The sequence below is a fragment of the Sturnus vulgaris genome, chromosome 21, assembly GCF_052056855.1.
Source record: "Sturnus vulgaris isolate bStuVul1 chromosome 21, bStuVul1.hap1, whole genome shotgun sequence".
In the NCBI taxonomy this organism is placed as follows: Eukaryota; Metazoa; Chordata; class Aves; order Passeriformes; family Sturnidae; genus Sturnus; species Sturnus vulgaris.
The window spans coordinates 10,216,529-10,239,174 of record NC_142263.1 but is presented as its reverse complement, the minus strand read 5'-3'; the positions used below and the strand labels follow the sequence as shown (position 1 = coordinate 10,239,174).

Here is a 22,646-nt window from a genome sequence, read left to right as displayed (position 1 = left end):
GTCCTCGGTGCTAAAATAGCTAATAAAAAATAAATTTATTTCCATTAGGGTTTAATTTTTGAGTTTCAGGCTCTAGTGGAGAATAAAATCTGCCAGTGCCTATTATTTGCAGGGAAACCTGTGCTCTGGGATTGATCAAACTGGAGTGACTAATTGCAAAATCAAAGGGGTCTTTAAAAAATTAAGGAATTGCAGGAAGAGTGTAATAAAAATCATTAAGAAATGTGATTTATTTCACTATGTTTTCCTAGGTCTGAGTTTGGAGGTGTTCAAACAATGGTCCTGATAAATTTACTGCTGCCATTGAATGTCAGCCTGTAAGAAAGATTCTGGGAATGTCAGGAACAATTCATCCTGCAGCTGCTGCCTGGGATGGATGGGACTCATTGATTGGCACCTGCTTGTGATGAGTGACAGTTCAGGACTTGAGCTCTGGAGTCTCTTAAGTGATTTAGGGAGAAAAGGGATTTTAAGGGAAGCAGACTGCAGGGTTTGTGTCTGGTGTTATTTTCTCTCTCTGGAGGTCATGGGATGGTGCTGAGATGGGAACTGGGGCACTTGGGGGCCTTCAGGGTCCTAAAAATCTCCCATTCAGCTTCCAGGTCTCTTCCCCCACACACAGATCTCTTTTCCCAGCTGGCCAGCAGTGGCTTCTGTTCCCTGAGAGTGTCTGCAGGTACAGAGGTGGTGCTTGTGGGAGCCCTCAGCACTAAGGGGATGATGGGCCCCACTTCAACCTCAGAGAGAGCTCAGGAAATCCTAAAAACTGAATCCTCACAGCAAGATGTTTGATTTCCACTTACCCTTCCCAGAGCCCTAAAGATCACCCCAGAGCACAGCTCCTGTGCCCTGCTCCCCGTGCCCTGAGGGTCCCCCTCGTACTGGGATTTCCCTGGCTTTGGGGCAATGGGTGTCAGCTCCTCAGAATCCCAGAAGGTTTGAGTGGGGAGGGACCTTAAAGCCCATCCAGTGCCACCCCTGCCATGGGCAGGGACACCTTCCACTGTCCCAGGCTGCTCCCAGCCCTGTCCAGCCTGGCCTTGGGCACTGCCAGGGGTGGGTGGGTCCTGCTGGAGCTGAGGGACGAATGGGGACAGCCAGGGCTGAGTGCAGCCTTCCCTTGGCTCAGCTGGACTCACAGGGGGGGAGCTCCTCTTCCCTGCCCTTCCTGCATCCTCCTCCCAGCTTTCCCCTGGTTCCCATCTCTCTTTGGGAGTTGCCTGGTGTTTGGGCTCCATCCTCTTTGATTCTCTAGCAACAATTCTAGTGCTGAATTCTTGAGTAATTCTCTTTGCTGTCCAGTAAATCCCATAAACCATGGTCACAAAAATGGGATTTTTGGCATCACTTTGAACTAATCAGCTGAGATATCAACACAGTAGCAAGTTGCTACTTTTCCCAGAGAGAGGCCTGAGGCTGCTGCTGTTCCTGGCTGGGACACTCAGTGCGCCCTCAAGAGGGCCAAACAAACTCCTGGGAAGGGGAAGGTGCTGCAGCTGCCTCGCAGGGAGGATTTCTCTGAAGGAAATTCAGTATCTTGGTCATTTCTGGACTAAATCCCTCTGCCCCACAGTGCTGGGTTTGCAGTCCATGTGTGTTCCACGCTGTCCTTGTCCCAGAGCACTTCCTGGCACTTCCAGCCCATTTTGTTCATTAACCCTTTCCCCCCTGGAGCAGGTGGTTGTTTTCCCAGCTCTCTGGGGCTTTACAACACCAATTTCTGGCCAGTTCAGCCACTGTGCTGCTGCTGCCCTCAGCCAGGCTGAGGCACTGGGATCCCAGAGTTCTGGGATAGAACAGGAGCATCCCTGTGACCCCAGGGCTGATTTCCATTGCATTGAGCAATGCACAGCTTAGGAAATGCTCCTGGAATTCCAGTGCTTGCTCTGTCTGGAGGTCTTAGCTCACAAGGTGACATCAACAGGGTGGGCTCAGCACCCTGCTGCCATCAGCTCTTTCTGCCTTAATTAATCTGATTGGCCTGGGATTGGTTGGAAAAGTTCTCCAAGATCATTAAGTCCAACTGTCCACCCCACAGCACCACTGTGTCCCTAAGTGCCACATCCACACACCTTTGGGACACTTCCAGGTGTGGGCACTCCACCCCTGCCCTGGGCAACTATGCCAGGCCCTGACCACCCTTTCAGTGAGGAAATTTTCCCTGATATCCAACCTGAACCTCCCCAAGCACAATTTGGGATTGTTTCCTCTTGTCTTGTCACTTGTTCCCTGGGAGAAAGGACCAACACCCACCTCCCTCCTGAGTAAGTAAGCCTAAAGCAAAGACTGCACAAGAGGAGTGTCCATCCTTGGATCCAGACATTCCCCCATGGTGCAGCTGTGTGCTCCAGCCCTCGCTTGCCTCACCAGCTGCCTGTGGTCTGGGACAGCATTGTGTTCTCCAGCATGGCAGGGACACCTTGGCATCCACAAAAGGAGAGGCTTTTGGGGACATCCCTTTAATGGGTTCATTTCCCATACCCAAACTCCCCTGTGAGGGTGGGCAGGCCCTGGCACAGGGTGCCCAGAGCAGCTGTGGCTGCCCCTGGATCCCTGGCAGTGCCCAAGGCCAGGTTGGACATTGGGGCTTGGAGCAGCCTGGGACAGTGGAAGGAGTCCCTGCCATGGCAGGGGTGGAATAGGATGAGGTCCTTTCCAATCCAGACCATTCTGGGATTCTGTGTGGCTGCAGCACTGGGGGTGTCACAGCACCTCCAGGGCAGGTGTTGGGGACAGGGAACAGCCTGGCCAGAGGTTCCCATCCCTCTCCTTCAGCCATAAAGTCGTCCCACCCCGGAGGTGTTAGCACGGCAGGGCTCGGGTGTGTCCTCGCTGTGCCCGCAGGAGGCTCCGGAGCTCAGGGAAAGGCACGGAATTGTTCCGTGCTGAGCATCCCATGCTGAGCATCCCAGCTATATTTAGGGAGGAAGAGGAAGCACTTCACTCCCAGCTGCACATCCCCTGATCAGGGACAAAGAGTCCATCACGTTTAGTTCCTTCCTGCCTCAGTCCTTCGGAGAGTGGGAGCTGTCCTTGTGATCCAGCATCCCGGATCCAGGGACAGCATTACAGGGAAATCCAAACTGGGAGGCAGAGGGTCACAAAGGGGCAGAACACCCTGGGACCTGCAGCAGAGCAGGGGATGGGGTGGAGCCCAGGTGTGGACAGGGTGTTCTCAGGTGTGGACAGGGTGTTCCCAGGTGTGGACAGGGTGTCTCAGCAGCCAAGCAGCCTCCTTAGAGCAGGTGTGAGCACGGAATGGTGGAATTCCCGAAGGTTTCCTCCCTTTCCCTTGTCCCTTGGCAGCAGGAAGGTGGCTCTGCTGGGCTGGGTGTGTCAGTGAGTAGAAGCAGCTCTCCATTGTGCTGAATTACCCCGGCTTTCATCCCTCCGAATGGGAGCTGCCGAGATGGAGCCCTGGCTCCCATGGCAGCTGGGCTGGGATCAAAAACCCCAAATCTGCCATAAGGAACCTTCCTGAGGAATAACTGCCCGGGGTCAGGGGGATCATCACAGGCTCCATGGGCTGTGGCACTGCTGGGTTCAGCTCAGGGCAGTTCAGGTTGTCCCACTATTTGGGAATCCTGAGCAGTGAATTCCATCTCCAGACATTCCATGTGCTGCCTCTGGAGGTTTTCTCTGCCTTGACACCTCTGATTGCTCCTGAGCAGGACTGGAGTCACTGAGGGTGGAACTGCAAGGCTGCTTGTTGTTCCCAGCTAAAACTGACTTTGTGGGAATTGTGGTGCTGGTGGCTGTTCCCAGATCCTGTCTGCAGAGCTGCTGAGGGATTTAAGGTTTGGTTATTCCCAGGGCTGTTTTCCTTCAGCACCATGGGCTGGGATGTGGAGAGACTCAGCTGTGTGTGCCTGGCATCCCACTGCTTGTGGGATCACAGTCAGGGAATGGTTTGGGTGGGAAGGGACCTAAACCTCATCCAGTGCCGCCCCCTCCAAGGGCAGGGACACTTTCCACTGTCCCAGGCTGCTCCAGCCTGGCCTTGGACATTTTCAGGGATCCAGGGGCAGCCACAGCTTCTCTGGGCACCCTGTGCCAGGGTCTCCACACCTTCCCAGGGAACAATTCCTTCCCAATATCCCATCTAACCCTGCCTTCCTTCCTCTTAAGGCCATTATTTCCATCTCTTACTTCACCTGCAACATAAAAACCAGCTCAGTTCCTTCCTAAAGCCTGAGGTTGGGATAATAATTAAAAAAGAGAAGTTTGCAGGTTTTTGCCAAGCACTGTGACCCTGTTCAGAGTAATTTCTCACAATATTTCTTCTTGTTTTGCTGAGTGACTCCAGTTCAGTCACTTCCCCTGTCAAAAAAAGGGAACCTTAAATAATCGTGAGCCTTAATGAGGTGAGAAAGGGGGTCATAATTCTGGAAATTATTTGTTTGTCTTGGAGGGGTGGTGCTGGCAGGTGGTGAAGTGTGCTGTGTTTGATGGCAGCCTGTGGGATAGTGAAAAGCTGCTGCTTTATCCCAGGGATGGGCTCAGAGGGCAATGCAGGAGTTCAGGGTGGAGCCATCCGGGTCATTGTCCCAGGAGCCTTTTGGGTGCCGTGCCCAGGGAAGGGGCTGCTGGTGAGCACAGGGCTCAGGGCTGGCAGCCACCCCTGGAGTGGGATGTCACTCCCAGCTCCCCCCTGGGCACCTCTGCCCTGGCACCTCCTTCTCCGCCCCCCACAGCTCCTTCCTGCCAGGGATGCTCCAGGATCCCAGGCCAGGAGCCTCGGGGTGGGATCTTCCTGTTGGGGGGAATTGTGAAGGTGAATCCTGGTGAGTCAGGCACAGAGCAGGATGGATCTGCCCTTCCTGGTAAAATTTAAAAAGTTTAATAAAAGACAATAAGAGACAATAAAGCAAAAGGTTATAATGGCCAGGTGGGTGCTTGGCATTCAGCCAAGAGCATTCTTGCTGTTTTGGAGACACCCCTTAAATTCATCAGCCACTTGCATATTTATAGACCTGTCATACATTTTCAAACTTTTCTACAAACTGTTTTCCATATTCTAGGAACTGTTTTGCATGGCCACTCCTTGGGTCTGCCTTTTTAGAGCATGCATGTTTCTTGGCTGTGGTTTTAATTTATTTTTCTAATCAGTCTTAATTTGGGCTTTGATCTTCAATTTCTACAGACAGTCAGTGCTGGTAGCTGTTGTATCAGTAGCAGGTGTCTTCACTGGGGGTTATCCAGCCAAGAAGGCAGTTCACGTACTACAGACACACTTTATCAGCTTATATTACTCCTAAAGAAAACCATAAAAACCATTTTAACACCACACATACAATATCCACCCTAATATTTGTGAAAAGCCAATACCATAATATGTATTTATAACACCAGGCTCCCAGCTGCTGCTGTGGGATTGCAATTCCACAGGGAGAGCCCTGTGCTCACAGCTCAGGGGGTGCCTGCCTGTCCCTCTGGACAATCCCACAGTGTCCCCAGAGCTGGCTGTGCATCACAGGGACATCCTCTACCTAGGGCTGTTCTGGGCTCTGCAGGTGGCTCAGGTCACTCTAGACACATTCCAAATGGAAGAAGAAAATCCAGGGATGTTGGGGGTTAATGGCCAGGTGTGGCCAGGGTAAAAACTTGGAAGGATGGATTTATTTGGGGTTTTACGTATTTTTTATATATCTATATTCTATGCTGTGAAACCTTTTCTAGAAGGTAGAAATATCTCCTTTTTTATATACAGTAATATATTATTATGATATTAGTAATATATTATATTTGTATGTTTTGGGGTATTTTTCTATAGATACATAAAATATTCTTCCCTGTGAGACCCTGGCACAGGTGCCCAGAGAAGCTGTGGCTGCCCTTGGATCCCTGCAAGTGTCCAAGGCCAGGCTTGGAGCAGCCTGGGATGTGGAAGGTGTCCCTGCCCATGGCAGGGGTGGAATGGGATAATCCTTAAAGTCCATTCCAGCCCAAAGCATCCTGGATTCTCTGAATGGCTATAAGACTGTATGTAAATACTCTTTAGGTATTTCATATTCATCTCTTCCCATCTATCCATGGCAATATTCCCATCTCTCAGACTGATAGCTCTCACTGTGTTTTGATGCTGAGTTATTCCAGCAGCTGCCAGAGGGCCCCAAAGAGAGGAGAATCCCCCTGCAGATCTCAGAATGTTCCTGCCAGACGTGGCATTTACTGACCCCACTGGCCTGCAGTGTGTCCCTGTGGGATAAGGGGCCACAGGGATCCCTGGAAACTTTGGAATTTCCATGATGTGTGAGTGTGGGATTAAAAGTAACCAAACTAAAGGAATGAAATTCAAACCAACTAAAGGTGCCCCGTGTGCAGAGCTACACTCCATGTCCTGGGAACAAAGCTCTGCTAGACTGCCAGGCAATGCATTGCAGCTCAGCAAAGAGCAGATTTCATGGAACACCAGGAAAACCAGGCCAAGGGGATCCTGCAGATAATTTAGAGATGGGATTTCTGCTCAGGAGTGACAATAAATGGATGCAGGGGTGGGGGGATTAACTCCTTCTGCTTCCTGCTCAGGACTGCAGGGATTGGGATCTTTGCAGGCTGGGAATGCCTAAAAATTCCCCCAAGGCCCTGTGCAACAAGTGTTTGATTGTGGCTTTGGGGTTTGTTGGTTGGGTTTTGGTTGGTTGTTTTTTGTGTGGCTTTTGGGTTTGGTTTGGGATTTCTTGTGGGGATTCTTTTGCATTTGTTTTTTTTGTTTGCTTTTTTTTGTTGTTGTTTTGTTTTGGGGTTTGGTTTACTTTGGGAGGAGTCTTAATCTGGTTTGGGTTTGGTTTTTTTTGTTGGTTTTGGTGAGCTTGGGTTGGTTTGGGGCTTGGTTGGCTTTGAGGTTTTTTTGTTTGATTTGGGGTTTTTTGATTGGTTTTGGTTTGTTCAGATTTTTTTGAGGGAGAGGGATTTGGAGGCTTTTTTCTGATATTTCATTTAGGTTTGGGTTTTTTCCCCCCTATTTTAAGGTGTTTGGTTTTGGGAGTTTGGATTTTTAGGGGCAATTGTGTTGTTTTCTTTTATTTTTGTTTATTGTGATTTTGAGGGTTTTTCTTTTGGGGGGAAGTTTTTTTGTGGGATTTTTTTTTCTGTGGTTATTTTGTTTGGTTTGGAAGGGGCAGGTTTTGTTTATTCTGGGTTGGACTTTTTGTGGGGCTGGTTCCCCTGCTGGCAGCTGATTGTTATTTTTGGTGTATGGTCTTTAAAACTCTGTGAAAATGACTGGATTTAACCATTAAATCCCATGCATCCCTCAGGGAAAATCAATTTGTTGGATTCGAGGACTTTGTATCCTTAAATCCTTAACAGGACAAGAGGGAACAGCCTCAGGCTGGGCCAGGGGAGGCTCAGGGTGGATATTGGGGAAATTTCTGCCTGAAAGATTGTCCAGCCCTGGCACAGCTGCCAGGGCAGTGTTAGTGTCCCTGTGCCTGGAGGGGTTTAACAGCCCTGCAGATGTGGCACCTGGGGACATGGGTTAGTGGTGGCCTTGGCAGTGCTGGGAATGGTTGATGATCCTGGAGGAGTTTTCCAACCCCACTATTTGTAGGATTCTCACCAAAGAGGAGCTGTGGCAGCCCCAAAGCTCTGGGGTCTCTCCCACTCCCCCTGTGCTCCCCAGGAATCCTGGAGTGCAGCACAGCTCCAAGGAGAAGAGTTCTCCATCAGGAATGGACCCTGTGCTCCCAGCCCTGAAGGGATGGGCTCTGCAGGAGCCACCACAGCCTTCCCTTCCTTCCCTCCTCTTCTGCTCCACTCTCTCCTGTGCTGTTCAGTCCTTCCCTGAAAATCCTCTGGATGCTGGTGCTGCAGGACTGGAGTGAGTGGCTCAGGAGGAGCCTCCTTGTGCCAGAGTGGTTGGCTCTGAAGGAAATGCATTATCCTTGGTAGGACAAACTAATTGGTTTTAGCTGCCTTCCATTCCTCAGCATTCCCTGTGTCACATCCCAGCCTCTCTCCCATATTTTATCCTGTTGGATACAGCTGGAATTATTTCTCAGCAGTGCTCATGTCTGGGGCAATGTAGTGCATGGTCCTCCTGGACTGTCCTCACTCTGTGTTCATGTTCCCATCCCCCCAAACTGCTTCTGCAATTGTGTTGGTAAGAAAAGAAATCTGGAGCGTGGCTCTTCTCCTTCAGGAATGTTGCTGGATTTTGGGGGCAGGAGCTGCCCCTGCTGCAGTGAGTGCAGCTGCCAGAGAGAAGTGATAGAATTGTCCTGGTCAGGGCCATTCCTGGGAGTTCAGGGGCAAAGGGAGGGCTCAGCCAGGCTCTGGAGATGCTTCCAGGAAACCTGGCTCTCCATTTAATCCCAGTTTCTGATTGGAAATATGAATATATTCCAGCTTGGATGTATGGCTATATCCCAGTTAGGATATATGGAGCTATCCTGGTTTGGATATATGGATCTCTCCCAGTCTGGATGTATGGATCTCTCTATGGATAATGGATCTCTCCCAGTTTGGCTCGGGGCTCTGTGAGGTCCCAGGCCAGCCCTGCCCCTGGCAGTGCCTCTGTCCCTTGGCACCCCTGTCCTGGGACTGTTCCAGCTCTGCTGCTGTGCTGGGGGGCCTGGGGGACAAGGAGCTGTCACTGGGTCAGCAGAGAGCCCTAGGGCCCAATGGTGTCCTGGGGTTAATGAATGGTTAATTAATTAATTGTCCTGACCCAGCAGGTCAGGGAGGGATCCCAGCCCTGGGGGCACCTCTGGAGTGCTGTGTCCAGCTCTGGATCCTCAGCACAGCAGGGGACAGGGAGCTCCTGGAGCGGGGCCAGCACAGGCTGTGAGGATGAGGAGGGCCTGGAGCATCTCGGTGCCCAGGAAAGGCTGAGGGAGCTGGGGCTGTTCAGGCTGGAGAGGAGCCCCAGCTGAGAGGGACCCTCAGCCCTGGGTGTCCCTGTGTGCAGGGAGGGCCAGAGCAGGGCCCAGGCTCTGCTCCAGGGCCCAGCAGTGGCACCAGAGGAACGGGCAGGGACTGAGCCCAGCAATTGCCCCTGCACAGGAGGCAGAACTTCTGCCCTGGGCAGTGCCCAACCTGAACAGGCTGCCCAGGGAGGGGCTGGAGTGTCCCTCAGCGGGGATATTCCAGAGCCACATGGACACAATCCTGTGCCCTGTGCTCTGGGATGGCCCTGCCTGAGCAGGGAGGTGCCACCAGTGACCCTCTGTGCCCCCTTCCAGCCTGACCCAGCCTGGGATTTAAAGTTTCCGCTCATTCCTGTGCCTCCTGTATCCCATCATTAATGCCTGCCTGGATGCTCCTTGCCCTGGAGGATGTGCAGAATTCCATCAGGGTTTTCCTTGCTGTACATCCATGCCACATCCGTGGGGAGCAGTGGGTGGAGGAACCCTGGCGACCAGAGCTAAGGGGCTCCAGGAGCTCCAGGGGAAGGCTCCTGAGTCACCCCAGTCTGAGCAGAGCCCTCAGGGAGGGAAAGTTTCCCGTTCCAGGCAGCCCAGCCCAGCCCAGGGCCAGCTGAAGGAGCTGTGACACTCGGTGATTCCAGCTTAGAGAAGAACCAGGGAGGGGCCTCAGCCATTTCTCTAGTGATGTGTTTGTCACCTTGAAGGGGTCCAGAGGCAGTGAACAATTCCCTAAAACCTGCCTACATAAGGCTGGCATCCCAGGTATGTTTAGGGTTGGCTCACCTGTTATATGGATGCTGTGAAAGTGCTTTGAGCCTTAAATCTTTTGTCACTTATGGAACAATCCCATTCTTAAATCCTATTGGAAATCTCATGGGCAGTTGGGGCTGTTTTTCCCCACTCTGGGTTTGGGGTTTATTCCTCAGCAGGAGCCATTTCTCCCCTTGACACACCTGCCCCTCTGGTGTTGTGGTTCATGGCTGTGCTGTCACTGCACTAAAAATGGTAATTATTGATTGATCTATTGATCTGCTTTGGAATTGATCCCAAGTTGGTTGTTCTGGTGGGAATGGGGTCACAGGATCATGGATTGGGTTGGGTGGGAAGGGACCTCAAAGCCCATCCATTCCACCCCTCCATGGGCAGGGACCCTTCCACTGTCCCAGGCTGCTCCAAGCCCCAATGCCACAGCCACAGCTGCTCTGAGAATTCCATCCCAGCCCTTCCCCACCCTCACAGGGAGAATTCCTTCCCAATATCCCATCCAGCCCTCTGGCAGTGGGAAATCATTCCCCCTTGTGCCTTAAAGGCTTTGCTGGATCCTCTGGTTTGGGGTTTGCCCTTTAATTTGCTGAGTGTTCATGGACCAAACCTGGAAGGAGCAGAGTTTGATGTGAGGTGTGTCATTGTCACCTCCCACCTCCCCACCTCTGGACGGGAGCTCAGCTCTGCAGAGCCCAGATCCTCTTTGGGATCAGGATTTTTACTTCACAGGTGACACAATGTCTCCTCTGCCATTGCTTTCGTGGTGGCCTCACACACGTCCCCACCTTGGCACGAGAAAAATGAGCCTTGGGCACCTTGATTAATGCCAGGACTGGTTCCCAGTGCTGTGACTCTGCAGTGTCCCCTCCTGGCTCTGGCTCCAGCAGGAGCTGTAATTCCACGGGCAGGGATGGAGGAGCATCAGCCATGGCTGATTGCAGAATTTCAGGGTGTCAGCAGTTTTCCCAACCAAAAAGGCTTTTAGCTCCTGGGCACAAAGTCAAGTGCCATTTGAAATGCACAGCCATCAAGTTTGGGGGGAAAAAAAATCCACAATAACCAAGGAGCCGGTCTGTTTTTGCTCTTTTTTTGGATGAAATGCGTAATAAGCTCTTAGCTGAGATAAATCCTAATTGAGGCTTCAGCCAAGGCTGGGCTAAATGAGCAGAGCAGGTCTGGGAGACAAATGCAGCTCCAGCTTGTCAAAGTGAGCCATTCTTCACATGGAAAGAGGATTTGTGTCATTAAAGCTCTTCATCTCCTCCCCCGTTCCCAAACGCAGCCCTCCTGCCCCTGTCCAGAGTCACCCAAATCCATCCCAATCCCTTGGCACGTGGCTCTGCTGCTGCTCCTGGCCCATTGTCCCACACTGAGCTGCCCTGGAGTCACAGTCCCACGCTCAGGGTTGGGGTGACCTTGGCAAGGTCTCTCCTTGAGGGGCACCTGGGCATGGCCCCAAAGCCACACCTGTCCTCCAAGGCTCTGCCAGCTCCCCACACCACGGGAGTTCCCATGGGAGTGTTAAGGGCAAGGGGAGAAAGTCGAGGAAGGCTTTGGGAGGCATTTTAGGAGCCTCCATCCTGGAAAGTGAGGCTGAAGTGGGGAATTTGAAGGCTCCAGCAAAGCATCCAACAGTGCAGCCCTCATGGAGATACCACAGGATCCTGGGATGGTTTGGGAGGGACCTTAAAGCCCATCCAGTGCCACCCCTGCCATGGCAGGGACACCTTCCACTGTCCCAGGCTGCTCCAAGCCCCAATGTCCAGCCTGGCCTTGGGCACTTCCAGGGATCCAGGGGCAGCCACAGCTGCTCTGGGCACCCTGTGCCAGGGCCTGCCCACCCTCACAGGAACAATTCCTGCCCAATATCCCATCCATCCCTGCCCTCTGGCAGTGGGAGCCATTCCCTGTGTCCTGTCCCTCCATGCCCTGTCCCCAGTCCCTCTCCTTGTCTCCTGGAGCCCCTCTATGCCCTGGCAGGGGCTCTGAGCTCTCCCTGGAGCCTTCTCCTCTCCAGGTGAGCACCCCCAACTCTCCCAGCCTGGCTCCAGAGCAGAGGGGCTCCAGCCCTGGGAGCAGCTCCAGGGCTTCCTCTGGGCTCACTCCAGCAGGATGAAGTTGTTCCAGTGCTGAGAATTCCAGAGCTGGAAGCAGCTCTGCAGGAGGGGGTCTCACAAGGGCAGAGTAGAGGTGGAGAATCAATTCCCTGCTGGCTCTGGGTGTTCATGCACCTGAGTTCCTTCTGTTTTCCTATTAAAGCTGTATTTTCCTATTAAAGCTGTATTCTGCAGGAGCCTCTGGATGGCTTTACCTGCACCTCCATGTGGTGCAAAATTAGAAAAGCACCAGCTGGGGATCCTAGTTCATCCCCATGCTGCTGCTCTCAGCATGACCTGGTTGGTGCTCCCTGGCTCCCTCACTGTTTCCTTTGCTGCAGTTCCAGGTGGATGGCGAGTGGAGGACCTGGATTGACTACGGCCGCTTCCAGGAGCTGGTGAGGGAGCACGAGCAGAGTGGCGGCTCCAGGACCTTCACGGCAGCCGAGTACACGGCCAGGACTCCTCCCTGGGCCCTCTTTGGGGCCAAGGAACGGGGATTTGACCCCTTGGATGTGAGATTCCAGCGGAAGAACAAGGCACGGGACATCTCGGGGTGCTGAGGGCTGGGGTTCGCTGCACCCTGGCCTTCCCAGGACTCCATTTCGGGCTGACGCCAATTTTGGATCCATCCACCTGGATTATCCTGATGTTTGAGAAGGAGTCAAGCCTGGATTTAACCCTTCCCTCCTGTTTTTAGGGTTTCCTAGATGAAAACATTGATAACGTTCTTTTCTCGAGATAAATCAGAAGTGGTTCAGCAGCACTGAACTGGGTGGGGGGCAGTGCTGGGGTCTCCTCCGTGGGGAATGTTTGGAGTGGGATGTGGGGCCAGAGGGTTCCTTGGACTCCTGTGCAAGGAGAGCCTGAGAGCAAAACATTCCACATCCCTAAGGAAAAACGCCAGGGGATTTCAGCCCCACCAGGTTGGATCAGGGCAGGTGGGGCCACAGCCAGACCTGGATCCAAAACCTGATCCCTGCTGGGTGCATCATTTTAGGGACTTTGTTCAGGTTCAGGTATTTTAAACACTGGTGCCATTTCCTGTCAAAACCCCATTCCCAAGAAGCCAAAACCTGGGAATGGTGTAACAGCACCCCTATGGATACCAGCTGCAGCTTCTGATACCTCTCCAAGTGTCTTCCAGCCTCATGACTTTGAGAATGAGGTTTAGATGCAGTGTTAGCCCACTCCCAGCAGCCCTAAACAACAGGTCCAGTCCTTCAGAGCCCTGGCAGGCTCCAGCTGGGTGTGCCCAGTGTCCAGCTGGGTGAGCCTGGTGCTGTTGATGGAGCACCCCTAGGATGGGGATTCCATTTCTTTTAAAAAGCAACCTCTTTTCTTAAGCTATACAAAGAGTTTCTAAAGCAGAAGGAAAATAAAAGAGTTTTGCCTAGAGTGCCTCTGCTGTGTGGCTGCTGAGCAGGGAGGGTGGGAGATGGACTGGAAGGAGATGAGAAGCACAAATGTGGCATAAGAGCTTTTCCTAAACACATGTGGGGTGGAAGGGAGAGCATTGGGTGGGTCTGTGGGTGATGCATGGTGGATGCCTTTCCTGAGTGTATTTTTAAGAAATCAGAGAATCCTGGGATGGTTTGAGCTGGAGGAACCTTAAAGCCCATCCAGTGCCACCCCTGCCATGGCAGGGACACCTTCCACTGTCCCAGGCTGCTCCAAACCCCAGTGTTCAACCTGGCCTTGGGCACTGCCAGGGATGGGCACCCCAAACCTCCCTGGGCAGCCCCTGCCAAGGCCTGAGCCCCCTTTCCATGGGGAAATTCCTCCTGGTGTCCACCCTGACCTCCCCTGGTCCAGCCTGAGGGCGTTCCCTCTCCTCCTGTCCCTGTTCCCTGGAGCACAGCCCGACCCCCCCGGCTGTCCCCTCCTGTCAGGGAGTTGTGCAGAGCCACAAGGGCCCCCCTGAGCCTCCTTTTCTCCAGGCTGAGCCCCTTCCCAGCTCCCTCAGCCTCTCCTGGGGCTCCAGACCCTTCCCAGCTCTGTTCCCTTCCCTGGACATAAGATTCCAGTTAACCCTGAACCATCAGCTGGGATCTTGGGGCCTGGTGTGTTCAGTGTCCACCAGGACCCACCACATTCACCTCGATGGATCCCAGCCCTTCAGCACCTCTTCCTCTTTCCTGAACTCCCTCCATCCTGCACCCATATCCCTGGCAGAACCCCCCAGTCCATCCCAGTTCCCTGCTGGTCCCTGGCAGCTGCAGGAGTTGCTTTGGGAGAGGAGCCCCCAGTGCTGGATCCTGGGGCTGCCATGGGATCAGCTCGTGCTGTAAGAACTCCCAGAACTCCCTGACAGTGCCTTCCCTTGGGAATCCTTGGGGATCTAAAGAAAAGTGTGTTTGCCCTGGCCTTGGCATTTCTTGTGCAGCCCCTCAGGACACCCAGTCCCTGCTGTCCCTGGCACACTGAGTCCCATCCCACAGAGCTCAGCCAGAAGGACTCGCTGGAGCTGAGACCTCTCCTGATCCTCCCTGTGCCCTCCCTGTGATCCCATGTTCCCTCCATCCATCTCCTCATCCTCTCTGTGTCCTCACACCTTCTTTATTCTCCATGTGTCCTCCCATTCCCTCCATCCTCTCCATGTCCCCACACTCCCCCATCCTCCCCCACACCCTCCTTATGTCCCCCATTCCCTCCATCCTCTCCCTGCTCCTCCCCACTGCTCCCACCTGTGGGCAGTGCAGGGACAGTGTGGGTGACACGGGGACAGTGCCACGGTGTTCCCATGGGAATTGGCACCTGCCATCTCCTCAAATGGAGCTTTCCCCTGCCCTGTGGAACCAGGACACATCTGGGCCACATCTGGAAGCTGCTCCCACAGTGGCTGGGACAGAGTTTGCTTCTGCAATTCCACTGGAATTGCCTCGTGCTCAGAGTGAATCTCCCAGCACACAAATCCATCTAGGCTGTGCTCACACCCAGCCCTCCCAGGGAACAAGAGAACACAAGTCTGGCTGTTTGGGGACACATGGAACTGGACGTGGCTGGCACAGCTGGAGCTCTGGGATCCTGCTCTGCCCGTGCTGGGAGCAGGGATTTGCTGCCCCTCCTGCCTCCCCTGGAGCTGCTCCTGGTGAAGCTGAAATGGGCTGGCACCCACCGGCCACTCCAGGGGGCTGCAGGGTTGGGATTGTGTTGGAGTCTGAAAAACAGAGTTCTTTCTGAGTTCCTCAGAGTGCAGGAATTGAATGAAAACCTTTGGATGGATTGAAGGATATTAAGCCATTCATACATGAAATAGAGGTGTAAGTTTATGTTTCAAGTAAGTAAGTTTAAGTAAGCAAGAATATGTTTTAAGTGCCTTAAAAAGCCCTAGACATCAGTGTAGAAAACAAGTCTCAAAAATAAGTCTCACTGAGAGCTCCAGAACATAGTTTTAGACATAATAAAAATATAGTAAGAATAGTGCTTACATTTTTCAGATAAAACAGATAGGCCATATATGCAGATTATACATAAATTTTGTATTACAAAACTAGAATTCTAATAGGTTTAGAAGAAATGCCTCAGATTTGTGTTTTTAGCTTGGGTAATTTGTAAATAAGAATCTGTGTATTGGAGCGAGAGCTCTCTCTCTTCTTCCACCACCACCACCATCATCACTACCACCACATGAAGAAGAAGAAGAGGAATAAAAAGAAGAAAAGAACAAAAGAAGAAAAGACCAAGGAGCACCTGCCTCTCAAGGCTGTGTACCAGGCCACAGCCTCTGCTCAGGACTCTGTACCAGGCTGAAACTTCTGTGTCTCGGGGCCTTGCACCAGGAGCTGCTCCTACTCCTATGACACTTCTATTACTTCTCTACTTCGATTTTACTTCTATTTGGGACTCTATGCCAAAAGCTTTTAGCGTGGACTTGAACACTTGGGACTCTTCGCCTTTTGAGACTGATGTGCCTTTACAATAAACAACTTTATGGCAACTCACAACTGCTCAGCTCTTCTGAAGAGAACAACAATCCCAACAGGATTGCACAGGGAGGCTCTAAGGGAAGGGGATGCACTCCAGGAAAGAGTGAGCTCAGTTCAGGGAGGGTTTCTGTCCTGCCAAAGGCAGATCCTGGTCAGGGAGAGCCTCTCCAGTGTCACATTCAGAACCAGCCCGCGCTCTTGTGCTGCCCTCGGTATATTTGACTCAATAACTGTCATTCCAACACATTTTCCATAGGTTTTGGTCTGGACACAGCCCATGGTACTGTGGGGGTGCAGGGGGTTCCCCATCCTCCCTCCTGCTCCCAGCACTGCCCAAGGAGCTGCCCCCCTCTGGTTCGGGGGTTTTGCCCAAAGCCAAGGCACAAAGCGTGTCCTGGAGCTTGTCCTGGCTGTCACCTCCAGCAAAGGGGGGCCTGGTGCCTCCAAACCCAGCCTGGAGACCCGGGAAATTCCATCCTGAGGGTCAAAATGGGCAAAAGTCATTTTAACCCCTTGAAGCCAAGGAGAATTTGAGGACCTCTGTGCCTGGTCCAATTCCCCCTTCCCTGGCACAGCCTGGATCCCTCCTGGCTGCTCCATGGGCTCTTCCCAGCTGTGCTCCTGCTGCATCCTGACTCAGGGGCTGAGTCACCCGGGATGGGGGCTGTGTTTCAATTTTCAATGAGGATAAATATATTTGTTTCCAAAAAACCTCCAGCAGGAAAACATTCCCTCAAGCAGAGCATTGTCATCCATCAGCTTCGGCTTCATCTGGCTCCACTCCTAAATCATTTATGATGTTGGAGCTGCTGCTGTGCCCTGAGGGGACAGGAAGAAGGGATGGGAATTAATTGAAGGAAGGGCATCGTCCTCATTTTGTCACCTGCAAACCGAGGCAGAGGGAGGGACCCAACCCAGCCAGGACATTTCTGCTCCTTCACTGTGGGGAAGGGGAGGCAATAAAGCTCCGGGAAGTCTTTGTAAGGAAGCCCTGGCCCTGCTGGAGCTGAGCTGTCCCAGAGGTGGGAGCTCAGCAGATCCCCCCCCTCCCGGGTCTCCTCCCTGCCCCAGCCAAGCAGTCCGAGAGGGACTGGAGGTGGCTGGAGCTGCTGAGTTCCAGCAGTGACATTTGGGAGGAGGGACCCACCCCAGGCACCAGCCCAGCTCCTTCTGCCAGGCCAGATCTTCACCCCAAAACCCGGGAGCAGCAGCACAATGGAAGCCAACAAGGCTGGAGGTGATTCCAGCCCGTGGAGTGCAGGGATCTGTGGCTGTCACCAGGCAGTGTCCCATCCCATCCCATCCCATCCCATCCCATCCCATCCCATCCCATCCCATCCCATCCCATCCCATCCCATCCCATCCCATCCCATCCCATCCCATCCCATCCCATCCCTGCTGCCCAGTCCAGAGGGGCCCCAGAGCTGCTCCCAGGGCTGAAGCCAGGCTGGGAGAGCTGGGGGTGCTCACCTGGAGAGGAGAAGGATCCAGGGAGAGCTCAGAGCCCCTGCCAGGGACTAAAGGGGCTCCAGGAGAGCTGGAGAGGGACTGGGGACAAGGGATGGAGGGACAGGACACAGGGAATGGCTCCCACTGCCAGAGGGCAGGGATGGGTGGGATATTGGGCAGGAATTGTTCCTGTGAGGGTGGGCAGGCCCTGGCACAGGGTGCCCAGAGCAGCTGTGGCTGCCCCTGGATCCCTGGCAGTGCCCAAGGCCAGGCTGGACTTTGGGGCTTGGAGCAGCCTGGGACAGTGGGAGGTGTCCCTGCCATGGCAGGGGTGGCACTGGATGGGCTTTAAGGTCCCTCCCAGTCCAAGCCATTCTGGGATTCCTTGGGGCTGCGTTCTGCCTCAAGGTTGTAGTTCCACCTTCTCCCCATCCCATTGCAGGACAGGCTCAATGGGTGGATGCCTCACCTGGGCATGGGCAGTCAGACCCCCAGAGCACAATGACTGGGGGCATCTTCGAAATACAAATTTTGAAACCAAAACATCCCCATCTCTTCAGGACAGACCAAAGTTAATGAGAAGGTTTGTAAGGAATCACTACAGGGGAAAAAAAAAAAACAAAAACCCAACCAAAACCAAATCAAACCAAAACGAAACAAAACGAAAACCCAAAACACCACCACCACCAAAAAAACAAACCCATCCCAAAGAAATTCTTGAAAAAATTCAGAAAGCAGCAATTACTTGTAAAAAAGGTGGTGATATTCTGATGAGAGAAATCCTCCACTCCCTCCCTGTCCCTGCTGTGCTCATCACCAGGACTTTTAGGGATGCTGATAACAACATAATCCTCACCTCTGGGGCACCATGTGGGAGATCAAGCACTGCTAAACTCCCCCTCTGTGCCAGGGGCTGGGCTGGGCTCAGCTGTTAAATCATCTCAGTGCTGAACAAGCGTTGGTTGGGAAGCAGGGGGAGCATCAAAGCCAGCAATAATCAGCTGTTCAGCGAGCAGCCCGGGGGGCCTTTCCCAGGAAAGCTGCAGCCTCCTGTCAAATTATCCTCAGCTCCTGAGCCTCACCTGGCCATTCCTGCCCGGGCTGACACTGGGGAGGGTGGCACTGAGCCCCTCTGGAAGGTTGGTCCCACAGAATTATGGAAATGGGACCTGGATGGGAAGGTCTGCAGTGGAATGGGTCTGGTGCATCCTGGCCATGGGGATCCTCAACTCCGGAATGTCCCTGAGGGGCTGGAGCGTATCCAGGGAAGGGAACAGAGCTGGGAAGGGTCTGGAGCCCCAGGAGAGGCTGAGGGAGCTGGGAAGGGGCTCAGCCTGGAGAAAAGGAGGCTCAGGGGGGCCCTTGTGGCTCTGCACAACTCCCTGACAGGAGGGGACAGCCGGGGGGGGTCGGGCTCAAAGGGCTTCAGATCCTCTTTCCCCCCAGGGCACATCCAGGTGCTCGCTGCTTTCAGGGATTTGGGGTCTCCCATCCCCTCTCACCCCTCTGGACTGGGGGCAGCTCTTCCCACAAATCCATCACAGCTCCAACCATTCTGTGGCTGAAAGCCAGAGCAGTGCAGATGTGTTTGTTTGAACCTGGAGGTTTCACTTGGACTTTTTGTTTTATTTGCTTCTTTCCCAGGCACAGGCTGGGCAGGTAAAACCTCAGGTCCTCTTTTCTCTTTCTGGCTGACCCCCACACCCACCTGTGCTTTTCCCCTGCACAGCCACCAGCATGGGCTGTTGGCAGCGTTGGGGTGATGGAATTTTGGACAGATGTGTGTTCCCCAGGGAATGGACACGGCCCCGAGGCTGCCAGAGCTGCAGGAGCTGCCAGGGATGCCCAGGGTGGGATTGTTGGGGTGTCTGTGCAGGGCCAGGGCCTGGATCAATCATCCCTGTCAGGAAAATTAATCCACAAACACCAGAGGTTTATGTCCAAAAAGGAGACAGAGGAGACCTTTTACTTTATTTGAATAAAGGGAGAAACCATGGGACATTCTCCTGGGATTTCTCAAATTTTTGGAGGACACAGCCTCCCTTTTTATCCCAATTTCCCATCCACATTTCCCTCTCTCTTTCCCCATGGGCTGAGGTACTTGAGAGGCACAGACTTCCCAGAACACCTGATACCTGAGATTCCCTTCTAATGTACAACCCTCCCTTTTAATTTTTAATTCTTATGGAATTCGTGTTTTTTTCCCCATTGCTTCTTTCATCTTTCAATATCCAATTTCATTGATCAGCAAACCTACAGTTTGTTTGTAAAGGCAAATATCTTTTTCCATTCATCAATCAGTGGAATCCTTCCCATTGTTTCTTTTATCTCTCAGTGCTGGTTTTATCCACCAGCAGATCCACAGCTTGTTTGGAAAGACAAATCCCTCATTCCTTTCATCCCGGTGGATCCTCCCAGCTCAGGAGATTCTGTGACTGATTCTGTGCCTGTGACCTGCACAGGAAATTCCTGCAGCTCCTTTCCCAGGTGTGGCACGGCCCGAGGTGCTCACTGAACACCCCATGAGCTCCTGCAGTCTGAGCTGTTCCCATCTCCTTCGTGTCCCTGGGTGACACAAGCAGCTCCCAGAGGCAGCAGAGTGTTCTTCTCTCTTGTCAGATCCCAAACTTTTCCCCAGGAAGGAGCAGTTCTGGAGGAATGTTGACAGGAGTCACCTGCTCCACATCTAGAACAGATTTCCAGCTCACATTGGCTGCTTCCTTTGGATATTAGTGCTGAAATCACTTTAGTGCTGAACAAACTCAGAAAGATTTGTAGCAAAATCAGTGTGAGACAGAAAAGGAGGGTTCACATTGTAGAGATTCGATCTTATTTTTTTGTCAATAGCATTCAGGATTTCCTAGGCTGTTTGCAGACTTCACTCCTCTTTTGATAGCACAATGTGAAATTTTGATGTTTCTTTGTCCCATCTAAAGCCCTCAAAGTGCCCAAGGACCAGCGAGGCCCCCTGGGCTGTACAGGGGGGATTTGTGCTCCTGCTTCTCTGTGCTCCCTGTGCCTGGGGACCCCAAACCTCCTGCACAGAGCAGTGGTGCCACCTCCTCCCTCTCTCCCTGCCCTGCAGGGAAGCTCTGGCTCCGGAGTGACCCCACTGCTGACCCCAGACGTGCCCTCCATCCCAGAATACCCGGGGATTGTTCCGTGTAACAGCTGAGCTTTGTCCTGGGCCATCCCAAATGTCCTGGTTGCCACCATGGATTGGGGGTTTTGTCCCTGTCCCATACGGGAAATCCCCGAGTTCCTCCTGAAGCCAAACCCACTCTGCTCTTTGTCCTCAGGGCCACCACAACAGGACCTTCCCCCTCTCCCACTGGCTCCTCTCGGGGTTTTGGGGGTATCTTTTTTTTTTTCTTAAAGATCTTTAAGCTGTTATCCAAAATCCAACTTTCCCCAAGGCTTTCTGTGTCTAATCAGCAAATATCATCCGATTGTGTGGGGATGAAGTCATTACATCTCCCTCAGCAAAAAACCTTCTCCTTTTTCCCCAGGGGGAGGAGAGCCCTTCCCTCAGGATTATGGGATTAAGCAGAGCTTTAAAAGAGAGATCTTGCATTGTTGCTTAAAGAGCTTAATCTGAAATCCCCTCCAAAGTGAGTGGGGCTTTGCAAACGCTGAGTAAGGGATTGGAGCTGATCCCTGCCCCAGGCCTGGAGCTCCAGGTGGGATCAGCCCTGGGGCAGAGCCTTGGAGCACTCCTGGTGTCCTTTAAACTGCTCCCCCCTGCTCTAATCCTGGGACGAGCTTTGGCACAGCTGAATGGGCACCCCTCCCATTTAATTTTGTATTTATTTTATTATATTTACTATATCTATCTATCTATCTATACATTTATATATTCTATATGTTATTTTATATATTATTTATATATTATATTTACATATTATTTATATATTTTAATATTTATTTTATATTTCTATTTTTGTATTTATATTTTTTATTTTTATTTCTATTTTTCCACTCTCCCAAGGCACGAGAGCTACAGAGGTGCTTGGGAAAAGCTCTCTGAGCTCCCAGCCAGCAGAGGAGCTGCTGCTGGGATGAATCCATCCAGTTCAGGCCACAACACCCCAAAAGCAGTTCTGTCTCCTTGGTAATAATAATAATAATAATAATAATAATAATAATAATAATAATAATAATAATAATAATAATAATAATAATAATAATAATAATAATAATAATAATAATATAGTAATATAATAATAGTAAATTATAATTATAAAAATTAATACTATTATATTAATTTACCATGTTCTGCCTCTAAAATTTGTGTGCATTTCTGGCCCAGTGGAGAAGCTCTGGCTGTGTGCTTGTCCCACCCTGCAGGGAATTACACCCAGAGCATCTCCTGATGGAAGGAGGTGGGGACAGCTCTGCCTCCTCCTTCTTCCCAGCCAGAGCCCAGATCCCAGCTGGAGCTCTCCTGGCAGCCCTGGCTACACGTGGGAATTCCTCAGCAGCTTTTCCCTCTTAAGGAGGGTCAAGAACAGAGCTGGGAGATTTACCAATGGAAATTTGGGAGGTTCCACCAAGGGCTGGAAATCCCTTCCCAAGCTTTTCCTGCTGTTTGTGTTTGTCTTTCAGTTTGTGCCGCCCAGGAATGTCATTTGTAGCACAAGGAATTCACTTTTGGGGCATCTGGGGGAGTTTCCTGCTGTGCTGAGCTGTCTCTGGTGACTGTAGAGCCACCGAGCATTTGGGGCTGGAAGGGACCCTAAAGCTCATCCCCTCCATCCCAGCTCGGTCAGGGCCCCACCCAGCCTGGCCTGGGATGGTTCCAGGGATCCAGAGGCAGCACCAAACAACAGAGAAGTGCAATGGAAATATCCAGGCTGGGAATATTGTCCCTTTCAGTGCTGGGCACCGCTGTGGTGGCAGCTGCAGGGACACCTCAGTGGCCTGTGGGTGCTGGAGCCCCAGTTAAAATTCCAGCTGTCAGGTGCAGGGACCAGCACGGCTGGGAAGCCACCAGAGCATCCTCTCTGAGCATTCCCAAAGGCTGGGGGAGCGCTCCTGGCAGCTCCCAGACAATTCCACCTGGAGTTTTACCCCCCTGGACACCACCCTGGCCCCTCCTTTGGCCCTGTGTTAGTGCCACAGCTGCCAGCCCAGCCCAGCCCAGCCCAGCCCAAGGCCAGGCTCTGCACATTAACATTTCATGGAAGGCTCCCAAGGCTTGGTGCAAGGTGTGTGGAGGCTGCTCTCCTCCCTTCTGCCCTGCTGTGGATGCAACATTCCCAGAAAAACCCCAGGGAAAGTGTGTGTGAGTGAAAAGCAGGGCAAGGCAGGAGGAGAAGAGGAATTCAAGGAGATCTGCAGCTCCCAGAAGGCTGCCCGAGAAGAAGGAACTAAGCTGGGATGAATGATGCATGAGGTAAAAGCCTGGGCACGGCAGGGAGGGGGAAGGAAGGGTGGTGGAAATGGGGAAAAGGATGAGAGAGATGAGTGGAGGAGCCAGAAAAGCAGGGACAGCCTTTAGCAGGAGCAGGTTTGTGTTTGCAAGGGGAGAAAAATAA

General features: G+C 52.4%; 1 protein-coding gene across 4 annotated transcripts in view; it reads left to right on the top strand.

Moving 5' to 3' along the window:
* LOC106856259 (S-adenosyl-L-methionine-dependent tRNA 4-demethylwyosine synthase TYW1) overlaps positions 1-13,129 on the top strand; it is a 95,126-nt gene extending 81,997 nt beyond the window's left edge. For all 4 annotated transcript variants that reach the window (XM_088176996.1, XM_088176999.1, XM_088176997.1 and 1 more), the window contains exon 16: positions 12,073-13,129. In XM_088176996.1, the coding sequence (XP_088033122.1) occupies positions 12,073-12,294 (222 nt within the window). In that variant the 3' untranslated portion in view covers positions 12,295-13,129. The remainder of the gene's footprint in view (positions 1-12,072) is intronic.
* The last annotated feature ends 9,517 nt before the right edge of the window (positions 13,130-22,646 follow it).